At 37.0% G+C, this 21,988-nt stretch overlaps 1 protein-coding gene and 1 long non-coding RNA gene across 2 annotated transcripts; both read left to right on the forward strand.

Annotated features, from left to right (window-relative positions):
• LOC149214872 (uncharacterized) lies at window positions 1-1,863 on the forward strand. Its single transcript, XM_089390984.1, has 2 exons — window positions 1-999; window positions 1,195-1,863. The coding sequence occupies exon 1, from the start codon at window positions 150-152 to the stop codon at window positions 588-590; it is 441 nt and encodes a 146-aa protein (XP_089247110.1). The 5' UTR covers window positions 1-149; the 3' UTR covers window positions 591-999; window positions 1,195-1,863.
• Window positions 1,864-7,621: 5,758 nt separating this feature from the next.
• LOC149214873 (uncharacterized) lies at window positions 7,622-8,487 on the forward strand. The gene is made up of 3 exons (XR_016250429.1): window positions 7,622-7,833; window positions 7,935-7,999; window positions 8,099-8,487. It is a non-coding gene; the product is annotated as an uncharacterized LOC149214873 (long non-coding RNA).
• The last annotated feature ends 13,501 nt before the right edge of the window (window positions 8,488-21,988 follow it).

The raw sequence follows: 21,988 nt of genomic DNA on the forward strand, positions 1-21,988 counted from the left end.
TGCGGCAACTCAGGGAGCTCTATCTCTCTGCAAATGCTCTTACAGGGACAATTCCGCACCAGTTGGGCGACTTAAAGAACCTGCAATTGCTGGCCTCTTACGGGAACGCCCACACAGGTTCGATTCCTGGGACCCTCGGAAACTGTTCAATGCTGAGAAAGATTGATTTATCTTTAAATCAGTTGACGGGAACTATCCCTTCGGAAATCGGCCTGCTCACTCGTCTCCGGTTTCTTAATCTCTACCAAAACTATCTCACCGGCGCCATTCCGCCATCTCTTCTCAACTGCACAGAGCTCCGGCGACTGTCGCTGACCTACAATGGTATCTCCGGGCCGATTCCGTCAGAAATAGGATCCAGGCTGACGAAACTAGAGGTATTGCTTCTGTTCGGGACTAATCTTCAGGGCCGGATTCCGGCATCACTGATGAACTGCTCCCGTCTCTGGCGTCTTGAAGTCGGATCCAGAGAGCTCACTGGAGTCATACCTCAAGCACTGGGCAGGCTGCTTCAGCTCAGGATCCTCATATTGTCCAGTAGCAGCTTCATCACAGGGAATAACCAGCGCGGTGGTCAAGTAATGGAATAACCAGCCCGCCCAATTTCAAAATTTAAAAATCAAATCCTTGATGCGTGTATGGTATGGGATGAAGCCAAGTGCTATTTCATACCATCGGAATCTGTTAGCCGGAAAACGGAGGCGATGTCAGAACCGGTCTCCCAAGACTGTCCTTAGACACTGTTAGGAGAGCATTTACTATCATATAGTCCATGAAATAGCACTTGCCGAAACCATTCATATCTCTGAGCCGGTGGCAGAGCAGATATTTGGATCTTTTATTTAGGTTTCTGAGACGCTGTTTCTTTCTTCTAAAGACAGCCTTAAGAGTACTCTCAACGTGTTATTATTTGCTATTTCCACTCCAATTGAAGCGGTGACAGAGTTGCAAGTACAAATTCTGCAATAAAGCATGTGGCCGGTGTGATTAATTTAACTGGTATTTCTTTTTCCATATATTTTTCACAGTTTTAATCTATCTACATCTTTCTATTTGGCTGGTTCATTATATGTATTTTGCAAAGCCTCTGTAGACAACGCCATAATATCTATTTTGCATTGCTGGTACGGACAATCTTTTCTAATTTAGGGATTTCTTAATGGGCTGGTTTTATCTTCTGCTAAAACATTGCAGGTATGTGATTAATGCCAAAGTTTTTTGTGCGATATTTTATGGGCTCCGTTTACCTCTTCTCTTTATCGTATGGGGGAAAGTTGTTTATGCGAAATTTTATGGGCTCCGTTTAGGGAGAGACACTTTGTGTGGCGTTCTAGTCTTAAATCAATAAGACCAATGGCGGCTTCTCAAGCATTGTAAGATTTATGATAATTTTCATTCTTATTTGAATCTTCTCGATTCTATTACTTTTTTTTGAATGAATATAAACTTAGCTTTAGAATGAAACTTAAACATGGATCAGAATTTCCAGGGTAATATTGATAGGGTTTTAACATAAATCAGACTTTTCAGGGTAATAATATTGACAGGGTTTTTGTCGACGCCGAGAGGAGTTGAGGAGGCAGCCGAGGAAGCTTCATTTGAAATATTTAGGGTTTCTTGTCTATGTTGCAATTCTTCCTCTCAGTGAGAGTCACTTCTCATTTTCATATTCAATTACCCGCTTATGAAAAGGTTTCTAGGGTTTTATTGTGTATTGATTGAGGATTCATAGTGATATGATATTTTGTATACTGTTTAAGGGTTCATTGTGATATGATACTGGAGGCAACAGGTTTCACGAGATCGCTTCTTCGTATAATTTTAATGTCTCTGCATTCTCAGAGGAATTCACCGCAATCTTGGTCAGGTAGGTACACAATGCGATTCGAAATCATTAAAATTGTTCGTAGCTGAGATTGTTGGTCATAGAAATTCTGATAGATTAATTGCTCGTAAATAAAATTTATTGGGAAGTAATATGGTCGGCTCTAACAAATCGTGTAACAGCTCAATGCTTGCAATAGAAAGGCATAAGTTGGGAAGCAAAACTGGTCTGAATCCTACTGCTACTGCCCGGTTTATTTTAAAACTTGGGGTTAAAATAAAGCAGTGTTAATGGACATGGAAAATTATACTATTTTTAATTTCCAGTAAAAGTAAATATGATTGCAGTTAAATAAGTATATGATTAATTTAGATTATTTATTCTGTAATTTTTAATTAAAGATGAAATTAGAAATATATTTTTATTTTTCAATTTATTAAAATAAATTTGAATTTATTTTATTAGGTTTATATAAAATATAAAATTAAATAAATTTGATAGAAAACTAATATTACAATTTTTTTGTATTGTGTTTTTAATGTTGGTTATTATATTTTTATTATAATTTTTTAATAATAAATTTTATAATGCAATATAATTGTAATATTTAAAATTTAATGTATTTTTAATAAATAATGTATTTTATATGTTTTTATTTTAATAAATATTATATAATTGTTGGTAGAGTTTTAAATAAATGGTGAAAAGATGTATATTAAACTACTTACTATTTTAAATTTTCATAAATTAATAGAAAATAAAAAAATAAATATTATTTTAAATTTTTTATAAATTAATAGGAAAAAAAAATATTATATTATTATTTAATTTAAATATAATTAATTTAAAATAATTATAAATGAGTTAATATAATTTAAAATAATTATCACTATAAATTTTTAAGATTTTCAATATTATTTTATTTTTCCTTTTTTATTAAAAATATGTAAAATTAATTAATAATAAAATAATTTTTTATCATAATTTATTTAATTTTCACTTTGAACATATAGATTAAATTTATAGATAATCAAATTTAACATATGACTTGGAATTTGTTTAATAATTAAAAAATTCGATATTATCTCCTTTTATATGGTTATTTAATAAATAAAAATAATTTATATATCTTCACAATTAAAATTATATATGCCCTCAAGCAACTTCCGCCACCAACACACTGTGGACCTGAAGTTTTCATGCGACAACCAATGTTTACAGAAAATGCCCATAAATACCATGATATGAAAATAGTTGTGTTTCCTGTGAGGCTAACCATTCTAGTTAAAAGCCGAGGCAGAGGTCGCAGAGGCATATTCACCCGGGCAGAGAAAGCAACAGTTCCACCAGCAACCCTGATCCACGTGCAATGGTGGTTAGTTCATTAGAACCTACTCAATTCATGTTCATTGGGAATGCCCAGTTGCCCCAAAAACTCACCCGATTCTTGTGAAACAGATCTATTAGTTGAAGATTCAGACAGAGATTCAGTTATTCAACTTATGACACAAATGGAGCTTTATTTGGACGAGCCTGATTGCAGTTTCTCTATATTTGCAATGCAGCAAAGTATGAAGCCTTGATACACGGATTACAGCTCGCAGTCAAGGAAGGCTCCAAATACTCATACTATGGGAGACTTTGAGTTTGTAATGGGTGACTTAGCTTTTAATGGCACTAACTTGGAAGGTCAATAAATCTATGGAAGTCCAGAAAAGGACACGCCTGGGCACCAATTTTACCAATGTGGTCTCGCCATTCGCTGGCTTTACCTTGAGAACTCCTTAGCTTGGACTCCGCAGCAACAAATATTTTCACTATAGTCCGCATCTGGTTGGTTCTTTGTGATGGGAAAAAGGGGACTCTTAGCTTGGACTCCGCAGCAACAAATATTTTCACTATAGTCCGCATCTGGTTGGTTCTTTGTGATGGGAAAAAGGGGACTGGCGGTGATAGGTAATGCCAACCCCTGGTAAAAGGGGACTGACGGTGATAGGTAATGGGAACCTCTTACGCAGAAGTGGCCTAGAAATGCATGTACTTATTGTGTACTTGCGCCAAGCCTTTTCATTGATGAAGAGCTTTGGGTGGGAATCGATGATTTCCTGGGTCAGCCTTCACAATTGCTTTCTATGCGTCTTTTTATCTATCTAAGGGTAACATTGAACATTGAAAGCAAGGCGATTGGCTTGGCTTTGAAAATCTTACCAAGGCAAAATTCTCAACGTTTTTCTAATCTCTGTGCATCTTTTTGGATCAGGCATAAACGTAATCAGCAGGGGTTTGCTCATTGGTCGAGGGTTCATTGTCGAATAACGGGTTAAGAAGAAGCTGTCACGATTCAGAACAGACAAAAGATGTCAATCCTTCGGTCCAGAAAGGAAACAATTTATCAGGTTGGGGCACTGAGTCCGATTGGGATTTCATTTCATGCGAAAAAAATAATTTCTATGCGGCCCTAATACATTCCACAACTCACGTGAGATTTTGTGAAACCATATAATTTGATCTTAGATTGATCTATTTGCAAGCAAATAGTCCTTGGCTGTTGACTCTGGTATTTAAGCACACACAAAGGCAGTAGTCAGTGAAGACAAGCCCCTTATATCGAATGAAGTGCATGTGGTAGGAATCAGTTAGGAATCCGGATCACGAATTCCCAGAGAAAAGTCCCTGAAAATCATGATACAATAAGATTGGTAAGATAAATCCGATGAAAAGAGTGGTAGTTCTAGTGGTGGGGTCGTTAGGGGTGCAACATTACACAGCGGGCCTCTCATTCACAGGCGAGACAGTTGAAGGAAGATGACGATTTGGGGCCACTCGCCTCTGGTCCTGTCCTAATTTTGTTAAATTTGAGACGGAATGGAAGCTGCGAAGATACATGACGTGTTGTTTTATCGGTCCATCTATTCAAAGAAGTATTCCGAGGGCATCTAGCGTATAGTTTTATCAAATATATGCACGCATATAGCCGCATGCAAAGAGCCACCAAACCAGAGTCGGCAAACATAAAGTAACTGTTGGCCACCAGAAAGTAAGACATTCACTTCTGAAAAATGGCTGCACTCACACTGGCGTCACCTCTGGCAAACATATATTCAGGGTAATTATGAGCAGAGCAGCATGGTGAGCAGTGTGGTCAGCTATATAAGCAACAGCGAGCCGTTAACATTGAACAGTGTGAAAGTAAGGAGTTTTTAGGCAGCATAAGTATTAATCAGTGAACAAGCAACAGCAAGTGCATTCAAACATGACAAAGGAACTAGAAATTTCAGAATATGTGGAGACAAATGATTTAGGACAAGTGAAAATTGCTTCATCAGCCAAATCTGGGAAGTGGGTTTGGGTCAATGCCAAATAATATCTGGGCATTTTAAAACACAAAGAATAACCCGGCTAAAATAGGAGCAAACAAAGAAGAAACTGTCTAAAAAGAAAAATAATAATCCTTCGCAAAAAGCACTCAAACAACTGTCCCAATCTTTAACCTTGTAGATGTTAAAATAATTTATTTTTTTCTTCTTCTTTCTTTTCCTGGTACATTCTGACCAGACATAAAATCAATATATGATATTTTCTTATTTAGAAATTTTTTAATGGGTTGGTCTTTTCTTCTGCGAAAAGTATTGCAGGTATGTGATTAATGCCAGGTTCTCCATTCTCTTTATGGTATAGTGGAAAGATTTTATGCGATATTTTATGAGCTTCTTAAATGGAGAGACACTTTGTCTTGCCTTCTGGTCTAAAATCAATGGGGTGATAATCCTCTGATCCATCCATTTTGGCTTGGTATTTTTCATTTTTATTTGAATCACAAAATTAATTGTAAAATGAAAAATAAACATGAATCAAAATTTTCAGTTTTAAAATGAAAAATAAACCTGAATGAAAAGCAATTTGAAGTTGATTTGCGATACAGAGATCAGTTGAAGAGGCAGCTGAGGAAACCCTCTTTTACATATTTGGTGATTCTCGTCTATGCCGCAATTCAGTAAGAGTCGCATCTCATTTTTATCTTCCGAACATCTTTGGAGCTTCTCTTGTTTATTGATTGAGGGCTCCTGTAACATTGAAATTAAAACACATTGTGATATGTGATTTTTACAGTTAAGATGATATTGAAGATACAACCGGTTTTAAGAGAGTTTCTTCGTACACCATTTTAGTGCTCCCTGCAGTTCTAAGAGGCATTGAAGGCAATTTTGGTCGGGTCAGTACACAATGTAGCTCTCTGCGCAATATCAGGAAGAAGTCTGAATTGGTTGTATCACATAAAGTCTTGTTGTGAGGATTGGTGTAATATTATTATTTTTAAATTTAGTGTTAAATTGAGGATGGTGTAATATTATTATGTTTAAATTTAATGTTAAAATAAAGTAGAATCATATTTACTGTGAGGATGGTGTCATAATATTATTTTTAGATTTAGTGTTAAAATAAAGTAGGTTTAATTTAGATGGGAATTATATTATTTTTAATTTGGTGTAAATTTGAAATACTATTGGAATTAAATTAGTGTAGGATCAATTTAGATTAAAATTTGGAAATCAAATAAATTTTAGAAGGAAATAATATTACAATTTCTTTTATTATTATGTTTTTAAATGTTGGAATGATTATTTTATTTTTGTTTAATAATAAATTTTATAATCTGTTTTTTTTATATATATTATGTTTTTATATATTTTGAAAATTTAAATAATTTTTTATTAAATATATAATTTTTAGGGAGTTTTTTTTATTTACGGGATAATTTAATTGGTAATTGGTGTGTTATGAAATACAATGTAAATTATGAAATTCAAGTTCAAATTCTTTTGGGGCATGTTGACAAAAAAAATTATTTAGAAACTTTTAAATTGACACTAAATAAATATATTGTGAAAATACTCTTTATAATAAATTAATAATTCAAAATTTTCTATAAATTAATACACAATAAATAAATAAATATCATATATTTATTTAATTTAAATTTAATTAATTTAAAACAATTATAAATATAAATATTTATGTAAAATTAATTATAAGAAAATTTGACCATATAAAAAAATAAGTTTTTTCCAGAGAGGCAAAAGACAAAATATTGTTTAAAAAGTTAACATTCAAAATACATATACAGTATCCAATGCTTAAGGCAGGAAATAACAAAAACGGAAAAACTAAAATCATAGCCAAAAGAGATTAACTAAGGCTTAAGGCTTTGAAGAAAACTGATGAAATAACAAACACTGAAAAACTAAAATCATTGCCAAAAGAAATTAGTCACACACCCACATGTTAAAATAAGCATAAGTAAAATTTAAAGAATTTACCATATAAAAATAACCATAGATTATTTACCTATTAAGATTCTATGAATCTGTAACATCTTTAGAGTTGTTATTTCTTTCTTACAATTTATTATTATAACATAGTCCTTTACAATTCAATTCAAACCAAAATCCATGCATAGTTTTTGCAACTAATGTTTAAGACAATCTAACCCTGGTTGGGTTTCTAATCGAGCCAAAAATCCCACTTTCCATTTTCGAAACGTGCTTTAACTATTACATTAAGTGAACGAGACATAAGCCTAGACTTTGTAATTAACACAGGACTTTATTACAGGCCCACTTTCCATTTTCGAAACGTGCTTTAACTATTACATTAACTGAACGAGACATAAGCCTAGAATTTGTAATTAACACAGGACTTTATTACAGTCTGGCCACTGAGCTAACATTAATGTATCCCACTCGGCCTCCTTAATGATTTATTAATATTCTGACTGTTTTTGTCGTCATAGGTGGAGGTTTTGCTTCTATGGAGACTTCGTTGCTGTCCAACTCCGTCGTCGACCTCGGGATCGACTCCTTATCAATGGTCTCCAACTGTCGCTTGGATTAAATGGTGGAGGTGAACCTTGGGGTTCTATGCCTCTGGTGTAGTGTCATTGCCCGTTCATTGTTCTTCTTCAGTGAGTGGATACAGTTTGCTCTGTAAAGGGAATTTACCATGCGCAGGTATCCACAGGTCTATCGCTTGTTGTTGGGTCTGCTTGTACTCCATATTTGTTCTATGTCGTCATAACGTGCCTCATGTTTGTTTGTGGTTTCCCTGACAGACATATTAGGATTCCTGGTTCAACATTCAGTAGCAAGGAGGGTTTCTACATGCAACTTAAATCAGGTAATCTATGAGTGGTTTTGGTTTGCTATTTCCATTCTTCCGCCTTTTACCCAACTATTGTTTTTATATGTGAGCTTTAATTCTTGATACTCTTCCCAGTTGGGATGGAGGGTTTCGAAGGTGTTAAAGTTTTGTGCGAAGAGTTGGAGGAAGCCCTTGTTCAGTCCACTGAGCGTGGTAATGATAGATCCAGCTCACTACCGGGTACTTGAACCTTGTCTACTGTTATTTGTTAAGGGTTTTTCTTATCTGAGATTTTCAGAGGAAGACTTCATTTACATTTCCATCCCTAAAGGGTGGTATGTTTTTTGTATATTTACATGAGTTACGCGGTCTGAAACTCGGCCCAATTCTGTTGCTTCCATAGGTTTTGGACGGCCTTGTATTGCTGTTACGATTAATTTGTATGGTCAGCTTTAGATGTTATTTAATTGTTACTTTTAACAGGTTCTGGGTACTGTAAAGTTTTACCGTAGTCACTTGTCATTTTCGCCGGAGGATAAGTAGATTTGTTTGTCCATGTCTCAAGTTGAGACTGTAAAATTCTATTCGACTGTGGTTTATTAAATAGATATGGTGATTTATCTGACTTGGCCCGCGAGGGTAGAGGTTTAGTTATGTAAAAGTCAAAGGATGAATTATGGTGGTTTATTTATTGCAGTCTATAAATTCTTGGTTAATTTCGTTCTACTGCTTTAAGCTTGTTCAATAAATCTTGATAGGTCCGTGATTCCTAAATTTACTTTCTTGTTCTTGTATACACTACTAATGTTTATTGATCATGTATACACATATATTTGTTTTCTTCTTACCCTGGTGTTCAAGGTTTTGTTGTTACCTAGGTGTTTAGGGTTTATTTTACCTTGCTAAAATAAAGATTTAGCATATTGTGTTTTTGCATGAATAAATATATGCTGTGTGGAAGCCTTGACAATTTTATTCTTCTGGATATTTTTCTATGTTGCCATGATTTATATATATAACTAGATTCTGTCAAATTTTGTCATTTTCCAATGTAATTTATATTCTTCTGGATATTTTTCTATGTTGCCATGATTTATATATATAACTAGATTCTGTCAAATTTTGTCATTTTCCAATGTAATTTAACTGTACATTTTACTGGGCACAAAAAAAAGTCTACCTCTCATCTAGATACATGAAACAATTTACTTATGGTCTATTTATACAAATTTCTCCAGTTCACCAGTCCATTTCTACCATATATTAACAAATATCAGGCATAGATTTGTATAAAGATACATATCAAATCTCTACTATTATGAGAATTTTCACTTATCTGGGTCACGCTGTCTTCCAGATTGGGTTTTCCTCCCAACCTTGAGACTAATATGTTAGTTAGTCTCCCCCCGAGCTGTTCCTGAATATAAGAGCCTTCTTCTTTTTTAGTATGAAAACTTCCGGTCTCACAACTATCTGGTCCAAACCAGACGTAGCCACGTAAAACTGCCTGACATATCAACACATATTTTCCTCCTTTCCTTTCTTACTCACTTTTATTTTTGATCTCAGATACCCCTATCCTCTTGATCCTTCTTGAATAAATCCTCAAGAAATCAGTTACTGTTATTTCACTTTTTCAAAATTAAATTCAAGAAATAGTTTTTATAACTTAAAATAATAAACACTTTGTTTGGTCTGCAGTGATTTAAATATTTGCATTGTCTCGGGATATCACATCTTCCCCCCCAAGATGTAACATCATCCCGATGTTTTCCTTCTAAAAATAAATCTGGAAAGGTCTCCTTCATAACCTGCTCATCTTCCCAGGAAGCCTCCTTCGGTCTATAGTGCTGCCATTGCACTTTAACCTGAGTGATAACTCGTTTCCGCAACGTTACTTCTCTCCTATCGAGTATAACCAGGGGTTCGACCAAGAACTCGCCTTCCAATTTGACCTATACATAGCAATAAAACAATTAAATCATCAACCGACTTGTTTAATAAGTCCTAATTCTTTAAAAAATTATTATATATTTTACCTGAATGTCTTGCTAATTGATTATGTGGTTAGCATCATACATGTATTTCTTAAGTAGAGAAACGTGAAAGACATTGTGCACACGAATATGGCTGGGTAAGGCAAGCTGGTAAGTCACTGGTCCGATTCAAGCCCAAATTTGGAAAACCTGGGTGCTAGTTTAGCACATCCGGTCCATTGCAATGTGCTCTTCTTGGCTCATACTTGAATGTAAACATGATCCCCCACTTGGAATTCCCAGAAACTTCTCTTCCGATCAGCAAAGTTCTTTTGCCAGTCCTGAGCGACTTTCAAATTAGCTCGTACCTTTTTAACCATCTCCTCCATTTCCTTTAACATATCTGGTCCTAGCATCAATTTTTCCTCTGGACCACTCCAACTCAAGGGTGTCCTGCACTTACACCCGTTTAACACTTCAAAGGGACTCAACTGTAAGGATGTGTGGTATCCATTGTTATAAGAAAATTCTACCAAGTGCAGGTAGTCCTCCCATTTAGATGGTTTTTGCATTACACAAGTCCATAGCATGTCTTCTACTACTTGATTTACTCGCTTCGTCTGCCCATCTGTTTCAGGATGATAAGTAGTGCTAAAGTATAGCTGTGTGCCCAATCCTTCAAATAGAGCTTTCCAGAATGCTGATGTAAATTTCACATCATGATTGGAAATGATCATTTTGGGTATCCCATGCAATTTAGAAATGTTTTACATAATTTTTTTAGCAATTTGTACTACTCTATAAGTTGACTGTACTAGTATGAAATAAGCACATTTCTCAATTTGTCCACTGCCACCATTATTGAGTCATTTTGCCTTTTAGACTTGGGTAGTCCAGTAATGAAATTGATGGATATGGTCTCCCATTTCCATTCAGGAATAGACAATGGGTGGAGTAATCCCATTGGGTGGTGGTGCTCTGCCTTAAATTATTAGCATTCCAGATAGTGGGCTAAGTATTCTGCTACTTCCTTCTTCATACCAGGCAAGTAAAATTCCTTTTTAAGAGCAGTAATCAGTTTCTGGTATCCGAGGTGGTCTGCATAAGGAATCTTACGATATTTTTCTAAAATTAGAATTTTAAGATTTCTCTAATTAGGCACATATATCATTTTCCTATAAATCAAAAATTCTTCTGAAGTTACCTCATATCCTAATTGCTATTCATGGTTGCTCAAAATTTTAGCTTGCTGCCATAAATGTTTATATTCTAAATCTTGCATGGTTGTTTCTCTAATCTGCTCATAAAAAGTAGTTTGTGATTCACTGAAAGAAATCTCATACAAACAATTTACCTTTCGACTTAAGGCATCTGCAACCGGATTCTCTTTTCCCTTCAAGTGTTTGATTTCAAAATCGAATTTGCTTAGGAAGTCAGCCCAATGAACATGCCTAGCATTCAAAGTGAGCTTTCTAAAATAGTTTGTTAGACTATGATGATCAGTCATTAACAAAAATTTCTTACCCATCAAGTAATGTTGCCACATCTTTAAGGCATGGATGACTGTTGTCAGCTTTAAGTCGTAGGCCAAATACTTTTGCTCATATTCTTTAAGCTTCCTCGATTCATTGGCAACAACTTTTCCTTCTTGCATTATTACGCCACCTACACCTTCTTTGCTAGCATCTGTAAAAACCACATACTCTTTATTGGGATTAACAATGGTCAAAATGGATGTGGTGGTAAGTAGATGTTTGAGCTGATCAAAACTCCTTTGACAATTAGAGGTCCACCTAAAGGTTTTTCCTTTCTTTTGCAGCGAGGTAATGGGATATACCACCTTAGAAATACCTTCCACAAACCATCTATAATATCCAGCTAGACCCATGAACGATCTTATGTCAGCTACATCCTTTGGTATCGACCACTCCATGATAGTCCTTATTTTCTTTGGGTCCACTGCGATTCCATTCTTAATGATGAAATGCCCCAAGTATTGTAATTCTTCTTTAAATAAATCACACTTACTATACTTAGCGTACAACTGGTGTTCTCTTATGACTTGCAGAACAATATGAAGATGCTCCTTATGTTTTTCTATGTTCCGAGAGTAGATCAATATATCATCAATAAATATTAACACAATTTTGTCCAAAAACTGATGAAATATGTTGTTCATGAGGCACATGAAGGTCGTTGGGGCATTAGTCAATCCAAAAGGTAGCACTACGGACTCATAATGTCCATAATGATTCCTAAATGCATTATTTGCTATATCTTCCTCTTTTATCCTAATCTGATGGTAACCCGAGCAAAGGTTGATCTTTGAAAATACAGTTGCACCCTTCACCTGGTCAAATAATTCATCTATACGGGGGAGGAGATATTTATTCTCAATGGCCAACTTATTTAACTAATGGTAATCCATGCACATTCGCAAGGTCTCGTCCTTCTTCTTAACAAAAAGCACCGGAGCTCCCTAAGGGGACACACTGGGATGAATATATTTTTTATCAAGCAACTCTTGTAGCTGCATTTTTAATTCCATTAGCTTCGGTATACTCATATGGTAAGGGGCTCGGGAGACCGGGGCAGCTCCCAGAATCAACTCAATAGTGAAAACTATGTCCCTTTTCGAGGGTAGTCCCGAGATTTTCTCAAGAAATACATTCGGAAAATTCTGTACCACAGGTATATTCTCTAATGAAACAGTTTTATCTTTAGAATCAACATACCCTATTTGTATTGCATAAACCTGGCAGCCTTTCTGATGCATTTTGCTAATTGGGAGGCTGTTACAGGCCTTAATTGCAGAGGTTTTTGAATACTTTGAATTTCTTGTCTCTCTCCTTTCTCATGCACGTAATCAATGGTTTTGGTTTTACAGTTAATGAGGGACCAATGTTTTTCCAACCAGTCTATACCTATAAGGACGTCATATGATCTCAGGGGTAGCACATTCAGATCTGCCATGATAGACTGACCAGCTAATATTAGGGGACAATTACTGACTTTGGCCAACACCCTTGTTTTTTCTCCTGTGGCTAGTTGTACTAACCAAGGATTTTTAAACTTAACAGTTTTCAAACTACATTGTTCCACTATCTTGGGGCTAATATAACTCAAAGTAGCTTCAGGATCAATTAAAATATATACGGTTCGATAAAAAAATTTACCTTCAATTTCAACCATGGTTGGCTGAAATTCTGCCTGGCGGTCTTCAAGGGCAACATTAATTTTAGGAATGCTTCTTGCGCCTTCTCCCAAAGTAGATGCTTCTTGAATTTGTAAAATTTGATCAACTACTTTGGGGTGTGGGCAGTTTTTGACATAATGTGGGGCTCCGCATCCCCAACACTGTACAGGTGTTCTGTTGGTTAATTCTACTTCAGTTCTACTTGATTGCTCATTCATCTTGGTTTCACCTGGTAATTTAAATCTGGGCTGATTTCTATTCATATTCCGGTTAGTTTGACCTTTATACAATCCTTTGTTGACTGTGCCCTTATTTCCCTTGTGGTTGGAAGAAAATTTAATTCCCTTTTTGTCGACCCATCTCTTTCCCACATCTCCCTTTTGTTTGTTTTGCTAGTAGCATATCCGCGCTTTCCGTATAACTTCATCCATGGTTTTTGGGTTATCAAACTCCAGTTATTCTTTCATGAACAACGAAACACTGCTTATAAACCGCTGCACTTTTTCCTTTTCTTCGCGTATGTAAGGGACATACCGAAGTAATGATGTGAATTTTGTTATGAACTCATCCATGGACAATTGGCCCAATCGGAGATCATGAAACTCCTTTGCCTTTTCATCATAAAATCTTTCAGTTAGATATTTTTCTTTAAAATACCTTTGAAAATTTTCCCAGGTTATGCTTTGTTCATTTACTCCGTAAATTGTTTTTACTTCCTCCCACCACATGGTGGCTTTCCCTTGTAGCTAGAAGATGGCCAAACGAGCTTTTAAATTATGGTCGTACTCGTACAACTGGAAATACTTGTTCATATTAATGAGCCAGGCTTCTGCTGCCTCTTTCTGTTCACTATAAAAGAGGGGAGGCTTTATTTTTCAAAACTCCCCTTGAAGTTCCATTTTCTGTCTTTTGTGTCTTGTGTTCCGACACATTATTTGATTCTTCTTCATGATTCTTTTCACCACCTTCGGTTTCCACATTCTCAGTTTGAAATTCTTGTTCCCTTGTCATATTTCCTACTTAGGGCTAGGGACTAGTGGCCAATGATTCTATTTATCAGATAGAATCTTCATAATCTTTTCATGCTCTTGCATCAACCTTTCGTTATCTGCCCGTAGCCGGGCCATCTCATCCTTCAATTCTTGTACAATTTCCATCATAACAGTATTGGTATTTTGCGTCTCATCACCCAATTGCACCCATACCTCAGGATTGCCATCTTGAAATGATGTTGGCCCTGTTCCCATTACAGACCTGTGTGGTGGATTTCCAGTCCTCCTCATGCTCACTGCTTCCCTGCTTCCTTTGTGCACATCACCGATGTTGTTATTTTCTTATATTCCAGAGGCCTCAGTTTTGCAACGTGAGCGCTCTGATACCATATGTCACACATCCACATGTTAAAATAAGCATAAGTAAAATTTAAAGAATTTATCATATAAAAAAAACCATAGATTATTTACCTATTAAGATTCTATGAATGTGACAGATCTGTAACATCTTTACAGTTGTTATTTCTGCCTTACACTTCATTATTATAACATGGTCCTTTACAATTCAAGTCAAACCAAAATCCATGCATACTTTCTGCGACTAATGTTTAAGGGAATCTAACCCTGGTTGGGTTTCTAATCGAGCCAACAGGCCCACTTGCCATTTTCGAAACATGCTTTAACTATTACATTAACTAAATGGGACATAAGCCCAAACTTTATAATTAACACATGACTTTATTACAGTCCGGTCACTGAGCTAACATTAATGTATTCCACTCGGTCTCCTTAATGCTTTATTAATATTTTGATTGTTTTTATCGACCTAGGTTGATATTTTGCTTCTCTGGAGACTTCGTTGTTGTCCAGCTCCATCGTCAACCTCGGGATTGACTCCTTATCAATGGTCTCCAACTGTCGCTTGGATCAGACGGTGGAGGTGAACCTTGGGGCTCTATGCCTCTGGTGTAGTATCGTTGCCCGTTCATTGTTCTTCTCTAGGGAGTGGATACAATCTGCTCTGCAAAGGGAATTTACCATGCGCAGGTATCCATTGGTCTATCGCTTATTGTTGGGGTCTACTTGTACTCCATATTTGTTCTCCGTTGTCATAACGTGCCTCTTGTTCATTTGTGGCTTCCTTGACAGACATATTGGGCTTCCTGGTTCAACATTCTGTAGTGAGGAGGATTTCTACATGTGACTTAAATCAAGTAATCTCTGAGTGGTTTTGGTTTACTATTTCCATTCTTTCGCCTTTTACCTAACTGCTATTTTATGCGTGAGCTTTAATTATTTATACTCCTCCCAATTGGGATGGAGGGTTTCGCAGGTCATAATTTTTTGTGCGAAAAGCTGGAGGAAGCCCTTGTTCGGCCCATTAAGCGCAATAATGATAGATCCAACACACTATTCGGTACTTGAACCTTGTTTACTGTTCTCTGTTAAGGGTTTTTCTTGTCTGAGAGTTTCAGAGGAATACTTCATTTACAAACTTTTAGCTTATCATTTTAATTATTTAGTATGTGTCTTTACTTTCTAGAAATATTTCCAGCTCTAAAGGGCGATATGTGATTTGTATATTTGCATGGGTTACGCGGTCTAAAACCCGGTCCGACCCAACTCTGTTTCTTCCATAGGTTTTGGACAACCTCGTATTACTGCTACGATTAATTTGTATGGTCAACTTTGGATGCGATTTAACTATTACTTTTAACAGGTTCTAGCTACTGTAAAGTTTTACCGTAGTCACTTGTCATTTTCGCTAGGAGGATAAGTAGATTTGTTGGTCCATGTCCCAAGTTGAGACTGTAAAATTCTATTCGACTGTGGTTTATTAAATAGAGATGGTGATTTATATGACCTGGCCCGCGAGGGTATAGGTTTAGTTATGTAAAAATCAAATGATGAATTATGGTGGTTTAGTTATCACAGTATATAAATTCTTGGTTAATTTCATTCTACTGCGAAACCAAGACCGTGGCCGGAACCCATCGAACTGCGATTTGACTCTCCACCTGAGATCCTCAGACGCTTGATCCAATGGATGAGAGGATTCTCCCTTTGAATAAAACTAGGAGGGAATCCCACCATCCGAGCACTCGAAAACCTGTAGACCAACCCTACTGGTTCATTGTGACCATTGCCAATAATTATGTACCTATGGTGGGAATCTGTTTTACTTTATGACTGAAGGCTCTTCATCCCCTCTTCCCATTGGTCAAAACTGAGATGATCTATATTAGGAGAAAGTTTAGCAAAAATCCACAAGCTGCCAATCAACTTCCACCCAAGAACTCTGTGTCTGAGCTGTTCTGGGCTTATATAACTAACAACAGCCTGCGTCTCGCTTTCAAAATTGCCTCTAGATAACCACTTCATGTTAAAAGTATATCGACTAAACCCAGCCTCTACTACTGTTGACATTCTCTGGTCAGATATATCTCTCGGTCCTCATTCGCCTGGTTGAGGCAATCATCCCTTAGTCTGCCCTGTGGAACATCTTGCCATCTATATGTATTGTTGCTTTTAGTACAGAGAGCCCCTTTATTGGCAAGTATGTCCGCCAATTTATTGGCCGTCCTTCGCACATGTGTGAAACTCAAGGTCCTCATGTTCTGAAGGTGGAGATGAATTCTTTGATAAACCTGAAGCAGCCTCCAGTGTCTCGAGACCTTTTCTGGAGCCGAACCACAATAGATTCTCTTGACCGAATTGATGATTAGCTCAGAATCAACTTCAATTATGATATTCTGAAGATTGTTGTGCTTCAAGATTTCTAAACATTGTTCCAGTGCCATTAGCTCTGCCATATTGTTTGTGGCTCTTCCCCAATTGAAATGAAAAATATATTGTATCCAACCCTTTTCATCCCTTAACGCACCACCATAACCAGCTATACCCGGATTTCCTTTTGAGGTCCCATCTATGTTATATTTCATAAATTCCTGAGGGGGAGGATGCCAGAAGTCTTTCTTAGTGACCGGTTGCTTTACCATCCTCTTCATACACTGAGGAATAAGCCCCTGCATACCTAACTGAAGAAGTATCTTCATTTGAAGGGAGATTTTTAGGGGATGTTTGCAGTAGAGTTCCAATCGTCTCCTTAAGTTGTCTTAAGATTTGTTCCATAATGCGCTGAGAGGAAGTTTTTATTTTTATTTTTGAAGATTTTATTGTTGCTCTCTTTCGAGACATTCCATATTAGGAAGCTTGGATTTAATGCTCAAGCTCTGTTTATCGTTTCATTATCTGAGCAGTTTCTTCGCCAGTTACTAAGGGTATTGGTAATACTTCCTCTATCCCTGTTTGTTTGTCTGAAAATTAATGCAATGCCATCCCACAACGTGGAGGTAAAAATACAGGTGTTGAGGAGGTGCTCCATTGTCTCCTCTTAAGACTCACATAGTTGGCATCTATATGGGCCCAAAACACCTCTTTTCCGAATGTTCTCCCAAGTCAGAATTTTCTTATGATGTACCAACCACATGAACAGTTTGGTTTTCATCCATCCTTGGTTCTTCTAGATATTCTTCCAAACCCAATCCAATTTTGTAGAATCAAGCTCAAGGGCTAAGCTCTTTGCCTCTTTAAGGCTAAATGTGCCTTCATTGTTATTGGCCCATCTAAGTTGGTCTCGATCAGTTGATATCAGTATTTTTCTTTGTTCCAAAATTGCTATTAGAGCATCAGCCTTTGCTTGCAAGGGGCTATTATCCCTATATTCCATTTTATTCCAGGTTCTCCATTTTCCTTCACTATTTGTCTGATCCCAAAAATCTTTTACTTGTTGTAACCCTTTGGTGTCAGTATCATTCTTGAGATCCACAAAGTCCTCTCTTAATAGTTTAGGTTCGTATTGCCATTTACCCTCCCAAAACCATGCCTGGTCTCCCGCTCTAATTTCCCAGAAGCTATTCATTTGAACTATGCCTCTATTCTCCCAAGCTTTATTCCAGATGTGGGAGCCTTTTATGATACCAGACATCCTTATGTGGTCCTTCGTTTGCTAATTACTTGCATATTTTTCTTTCCAAATCCGAGCCCACGAAGCATCCGAATCTTTTATCCATCTCCACCATAATTTTGCCCCTAAAACTTTATTTAGCACTTCAGGATCATCCAGTCCAAGACCTCCTTGGTTTTTAAGTTTACAAATTGTTTCCCAGGCTACCAAGGCCCATTTTTTCCTCTCCTCCCCTTTACCCCAAATAAAATCTTTTTGAATATTTCTACATTGTTGCATAACTCCTTTTGGAGCTGGAAGGGCTGAAAACATGAATATGGGGATTGTTTGAAGGACCACTTTTGTAAGCACTATTCTGCCCGCCAGGTTCAAAGATCTGATTGTCCATTTTCGAATCTTGTCCTGCAACTTGTTGATAACTGGCTCCCAAACATTCTTGTTCAGAGGTTTGTCTGTTAATGGTACTCCCAAATATTTGGAAGATAGCATATCTCTTTGAAAGCCCAGAATTCTGGAGATATTATGCTAAATAGCAATGTTAGTATTGAAAAAGAAAATCTTTGATTTGGAGAGGCTTACATATGTACCCGCCGCATAACAAAGTCACTCAATATTTGTTTATAGGCTAGAGCTTCTTTGAGCGTGGGGGTGCCTTGTAGCATGGTATCATCTACAAATTGTTGATGGGTCAAGGCCTGCCTGTTCTCGGATAGTTTGATGCCCTGGATCTTACTTGCTTCTTTAGTGGACGTGATGGTTCGTCCTAGTCCTTCCATCATGAGAATGAAGAGAAAGGGAGAGAGAGGATCTCCCTGCCTGAGGCCTCTTAAGGGTTTAAAGGTCTTAGATGGAGAACCATTAACCATAATTGAAAAACTAGAGGAAGTCACCTAGGCCATTACCCATCTTACCTAGTTGTGGTCAAATCCAAATGCTAGAAGGACCTTCCTAATATAGGTCCAATTTAACTTATCATAAGCCTTTTTTAGGTCCAGTTGCATAATCATTCTTGCCTGCCTAGTACTCATCAATGAATGAACCACCTCATGCACTTGAATGATATTATTGAGAATTTGTTTGCCTCCCACATATCCCGTTTGCTCCACATAAACCAGCGTTGGAAGCAGGGGTTTAAGTCTGTTGGAAATTATTTTAGATAGATTCTTATGCATCACATTGCACAAAGCTATAGGTCTGAATTTATCTGGAGTCATAGCATTGTCTTGTTTGGGAATCAAGGAGATAAAGGATGTATTGAGCACCTTCAATATGGTTCTATTATTCCTGGAGTCCACCACTACATTCAGAATATCTTGCTTGACAATATTCCAGCATGCTTTAAAGAAATCTACATTGAAACCATCTGGGCATGGTGCTTTTCCATTCTGCATTTCTTTGGTGACTTCACTAACCTACTCTTCTTTCACTAACATGTTAAGATTGTGATTATCTTCTCTAGTTACTAGCTTAGGAATGTGCTTTGTGAAGTCCCTGATAAATTGTGATCTATCTACGAGAGGTTCCTCTGCTATGCTTTGAAAACGTTGAACCAACACAGCTTCTATATCTTAATGGGTGTTGAGAAGTTGGCCTCTGGAGTCCTTGATCGTTAAGATCCTATTGTGAGACATGTTCTCCATTATAGATCTATGGAAAAACCTTGTGTTTCTCTCCCCTTCTTTTAGCCATTGAACTCTTGATTTTTGTCTCCAAAATTTTTCCTCTTGTTTACATAAGTCCTCCCAATCCTCTTGATACTTGTTGGTTTGTTCATTTCTTTCCCCATCAAAGCCATCTGTGATAAGTGTTTGATTAATTTCCTGCATTTTTCTTTCAACAACTTTTTTCGCTTCAAAAATATTACCGAACTCATTCTTATTCCAATCTTTGAGCCTGATCTTGATGTGTTTCAATCTTTTGTGTAATAGAAACATTCTTGTTCCTTGGATCTGTAGATCTTCTTTCCACCATTTTTCAATGTTGCTAATAAATTTTGGATGGGTGAGCTAGATATTTTCAAATCTAAAAGGTCTGTTCTTTGGGGTTCCAATGCCAGTAACCTCAAATTGAACCGGCAAATGGTCCGAGCCACCAAAGGGGAGAATTCTCGTTGTCATATCAAGGCCTGTGAACATAAGGTCCTCTGATATTATGAACCTGTCTAACTTTGAGGCTACTTGAGACTCTCCTCCTCTTTTGTTGTTCCAGGTGAAGAGTCCATTACTAGTGTCTGTGTCAACTAGCTTCATGTTGTCTATAAAATTCTGAAATGCTATTGTTACACTAAAAATGTCACCATGGCTATTTACAGTTGGTATGGCTCTATCAACAGTCATACTACCCTCTTGAGCAAGTCTTATGCCTCTGCTATTCATGTCAAACTCCAAGAAAGAGAGAAAGTCTTTATAAATATGTTTATCTCTGGGTACGCAGGTTCTCTCAAGCCTTGCCTGCGGGTACGCACCTTTTGTTCATAAGGTCTGCGTCCAAGGACGCTCTGTATCTAAAGGGGCAGGTGCGTCCCTCTGAAAAGGTTAAAATGCGCAAGTTTTATCTTCAAAAACTTACTTGTGGTCATTTCTAGAGCATTCTAGAAGGTTGTTTGATGTGTATTGAGCGCCTCCAGATGGTTCATGCACTCCTATCAAAGAGGAACTTATCCCATCAATAAGGGAGTGATCCCATCCAAAGAGGGGACTATCCCATTGATGGTGGACCTGATTAACTTCCTCTTGAGCACTATAAAAAGAGGCATTGAGCCAGAAGGAAGAAGGTTGAAAGCTATAGATTTCTAAGGGTAAATGCTGCAGGAATTAGGACTCCCATTTAGAAGCTTGTGAGGAGAGATTGTCATCTTTACTTGTTCTATTTGGAAGTGGGTGAGCTTTGTCAAAGTAGAGGAAGACTCTTGTGGACCCTGGAAGGAGCTTGCACAACACCAAGGCTCAGGTTGTAATGGTTCCTTTTGATTACCTTTAATGCAAATTGGTCCATTCTTCTCAATAACTTGTTGTTAATGGGTTATTTCATGTACTCCTTGGTCTATGTGTTGAATATGCTTTGTTTTATGTTATAATCAGGTGCTATTTAATTGTTTGACTGTTGGTGATTGTAGGTTTTGGAGAAAAGGAGGAGCTCATCCAGATCAACAAAGCTTGGACTTCTACAACAGCGTTTGGACAAAGGTAAGAACAAAACACTTGATTTCTCATATCATAATGTATGTTTAGAGAAGGATAGCTCCAGTTTGTTTTGTTTGTCATTAGAATGTCTTAGACTTCTAGGAAGGTCAGTTGTGTCCGCACCCTTGACTGATTTCGTGTGACAAATTGGCGACTCCGCTGGGGATAGATTCCATTGATGAGAAGAGTCTTTTCTTTTGTGTGAACTTTGCTTTGAGAAAATTGGTTTATTTTTCTGGTTTTGGCTCTGTGACCTTGTCTCTGGGTGGGTTAGCTTAGGATTAGTTTTATTTTTGGTTTTCTTGAGTTTTTCAGTAGGACGCACCCTCTGAGTGCTGCACAGTGCGTCCCTGGACGCACTTTTGCTGTGTGCACAGAGCGGGCCTGCACCTGTGCTAACGGGTTGCCTGCGTCCCCTTCCAAAATTTAAGAAAATTCCACTTTTTGCCTTTTTTGCTCTTGGATTTTGTTTTTTCTTAGTTTTTTCTGCCCAGATTCATCAGTCCCTTGTCCAGAATCTTCACCTGAACTGGTTCCAATAGCATTGAGTGTTTTAGTGGATTTCGTTGAAGTGTAAGCCCTAGGGTTTGATTTTGAGTAGGTCTTGTAGTGACTTTAACGGTAGGAGTTGTCAAGCCTTAGATCTCTCTGGTTTTGTCAACTTTCTAAGAAGTCAGACCTGTTCTAAAGTCTACCTGTAAGAGCAACTTAC

This window comes from Pinus tabuliformis, chromosome 1_1 (genome assembly GCF_031772625.1).
Source record: "Pinus tabuliformis cultivar Carrire ecotype Pingquan chromosome 1_1, CPIR1, whole genome shotgun sequence".
NCBI classification, from domain to species: domain Eukaryota; kingdom Viridiplantae; phylum Streptophyta; class Pinopsida; order Pinales; family Pinaceae; genus Pinus; species Pinus tabuliformis.

Coding starts and splice junctions, on each gene's coding strand:
- LOC149214872 (XM_089390984.1), top strand. CDS start 150: ATGCTGAGAAAGATTGATTTATCTTTAAATCAGTTGACGGGAACTATC.